We start from the raw sequence: 2,500 nt of genomic DNA on the forward strand, positions 1-2,500 counted from the left end.
TTACTCAAAGAGTGACCTGAAGGGCACATAGCAGCTGGGACCCGTGTGTGTGTGTGTGTGTGTGTGTGTGTGTGTGTGTGTGTGTGTGTGTGACTTAATTTTAAAGAGACTCCCATGGTACTAAAGCTACAACCATGGCTTTAGGACACAGATCCAACCCCCCAACCCCCCAGATCACACACACAATTTCACATGGAATATCTTGAACCAAAAAGAAAGATATTGCTTCACTCTCTTGTTTGAATGGAAGTGTGTGTGTGTGTGTGTGAGTGTGTGTGTGTGTGTGTGTGTGTGTGTGTGTGATCAAAATAGATCAATCTCCTCATCAATCTCCTTCTCATCAGCCCAGCACTGTGGATCAATCTCAATTAGGTCAGGACAAAACCACCTCAAGCAGGAAGAGAACCAGGTTTTCAATGTTCAAATTTCTTAGTGTGTGTGGGTATGGCCACTTAACAAACACACACACACAAACACACACACACACACCGCCATATCAATGATTTCATCGTGGTCTTTATGTGAAGTCCTTATGAATGAACCTTTACTATAGAAACAATATCAAGAGCATTAAAATAAACCTGAGGTTTGTGGCTGCTCTAATGTCAGAGCTGCTGTTATTGAATGTTGATCAACACGTACTGACCAATCAGAATGCAGCACTCCAACAGAGATACCATGTGACTCACCTGCTAAAACACCGCACATGTAGATGAGGCCGATCCTAGCGGCGCCGTGCACCATCTCCAGAGGAACACCAACCAGCAGCTGCATGGCCATGTTCAGACCCAGGTGCTCGATGCTAACACACACACACTACCATTCATTCAGTATGCTAGCAATCATCTGATATTAATAAACACTTTAATTTAACACTACTAGTAATTAGCATGAAATTAAGAGAGCACCTGTGCTACTAGCATAAAATGTCATGTGCTAGCCAAAGCTAACATGGGTAACATGAGCTAATGAACTGAACCACTACAGTATATTTCTATGGATTATCACAAGTTAGATAAATTATGTCTATCATTCGCTATCATGAGCTTTCACCTCCTTTTAGCACGAGCTAGTGAATGTCTAAAAGTGAAAGGGTTAAAAAGGGTTAGCATGGGGTAGAAATATTTCTTTGGACTAGGCTATGGGTTAGCTAAAGATAATGGGTATCTATTTGCTCCTAGCTTTGGTTCTTTGTGCTAGCATAACATAGGAAATATCACTGAACTATTAGCATAGGTTTGCATTAGCCAAAGCCAACATGTCTTAGCATGAAGTAGTGTGTGTCTAGGTGCTAATAGTATAAGGTTAAAGTGTTGAGGAGGCACTGGCTTTGATTTGTGTGGGCTAGCTAATGCAGACCATAGTTAGCATAAAAGAGAGAGTCGCTGAGTTATTAGCATGTGTTTCTGTTGGCTAGGAATACAGAGAGTTACTGGATAGGTGACAGAACAGTGAGCTTTAACCAGTGGATTATGATAGTATGGGTTAGCGATGCTAAGGCTTTCACTTACCCAGCGTGCATGAAGATGTAGCTGAGGTAGCGCCAGGCCTGCGCCCTGCGCTGAGGGTGGTAAGGCAGTGGACTCTTCAGAAAGGACGGAGACGAAACCTGCAGAACCCAGCGGTCCAGCAGGAGGCCATAATACACAAACACCACCATCTGAAGGACACAAACACCACATCAGCACCTGAGCAACACCACACAGGGTGTTGTTTACATGTATATGTGTGAGTGTGTGTTAACAGTGCGCTCACCTCTGTGATGGTGATAGTGAGGATGAGCCAGGGTGGAGGACAGTAGGTGTAGCTGTCAAAGTACCACTTGCGGTCCACTTCCCGAGGCAGAGTCTCGTAAGCTACGTGTCGGACGAGTCTCTGAGGCAGACCGAGTCCCACTTCCTCCCTCAGGCTGGAGCTCTTCAGCTGCCTTCCTCCCTGCTGAATCGCTCGCCGGAAACTGTTCGAGCGTTTATTAGTCATCTGAGAAGCACAGCACGGGCCCGAGGTTTAAATAAGTGCACTTTCAACTAATCCATTAACACAATTCAAACATCTGGAAATATTTTCAGGAATATTCAGGAATCCTGTATTTCAGCATCTGATTTCAGTCAGTACTGAGTACTGTGTGTTTTGCTGAACCTGCATCTTCTCAGCTTCTGTCCTCTCACACACTCTTTCACACACTATCACTCTCGCTGTGTCCTAATGAGTGTGAGTCATTTTTTTTTTTTATCTTTTCATCCTTGAGAATCTGTGGAACTCTCGCTTTACAACTGCACCATAACACATTCACCAGATTCCTCCACCATCACTGTGCAACTACACACACTTCAGAATGAGAGAGAGAGAGAGAGTGTGTGTGTGTAAGACTTTTACAAGCTCATTGCCAAGACGAAACATCTCACACACACTCTGGAATGTTCTTCTTCCCCCACGTTGTAGAGAATAAAGGACGTCTCAGAGAAATAAAGAATAAAGAAAGCGTTTGAGGGTAAAGGGG

General features: G+C 44.1%; 1 protein-coding gene across 4 annotated transcripts in view; it reads right to left on the reverse strand.

The window, feature by feature from the left end:
• Positions 1–2,500, reverse strand: part of rhbdl3 (rhomboid, veinlet-like 3 (Drosophila)) — an 18,881-nt gene that overhangs the window by 7,727 nt on the left and 8,654 nt on the right. For all 4 annotated transcript variants that reach the window (XM_060869067.1, XM_060869065.1, XM_060869064.1 and 1 more), the window contains 3 exons: positions 1,756–1,980; positions 1,512–1,660; positions 690–802 (listed from right to left, as the gene is read on the reverse strand). In XM_060869067.1, the coding sequence (XP_060725050.1) occupies positions 690–802; positions 1,512–1,660; positions 1,756–1,980 (487 nt within the window). The remainder of the gene's footprint in view (positions 1–689; positions 803–1,511; positions 1,661–1,755; positions 1,981–2,500) is intronic.

Source organism: Tachysurus vachellii, chromosome 4 (assembly GCF_030014155.1).
Source record: "Tachysurus vachellii isolate PV-2020 chromosome 4, HZAU_Pvac_v1, whole genome shotgun sequence".
NCBI lineage: Eukaryota > Metazoa > Chordata > Actinopteri > Siluriformes > Bagridae > Tachysurus > Tachysurus vachellii.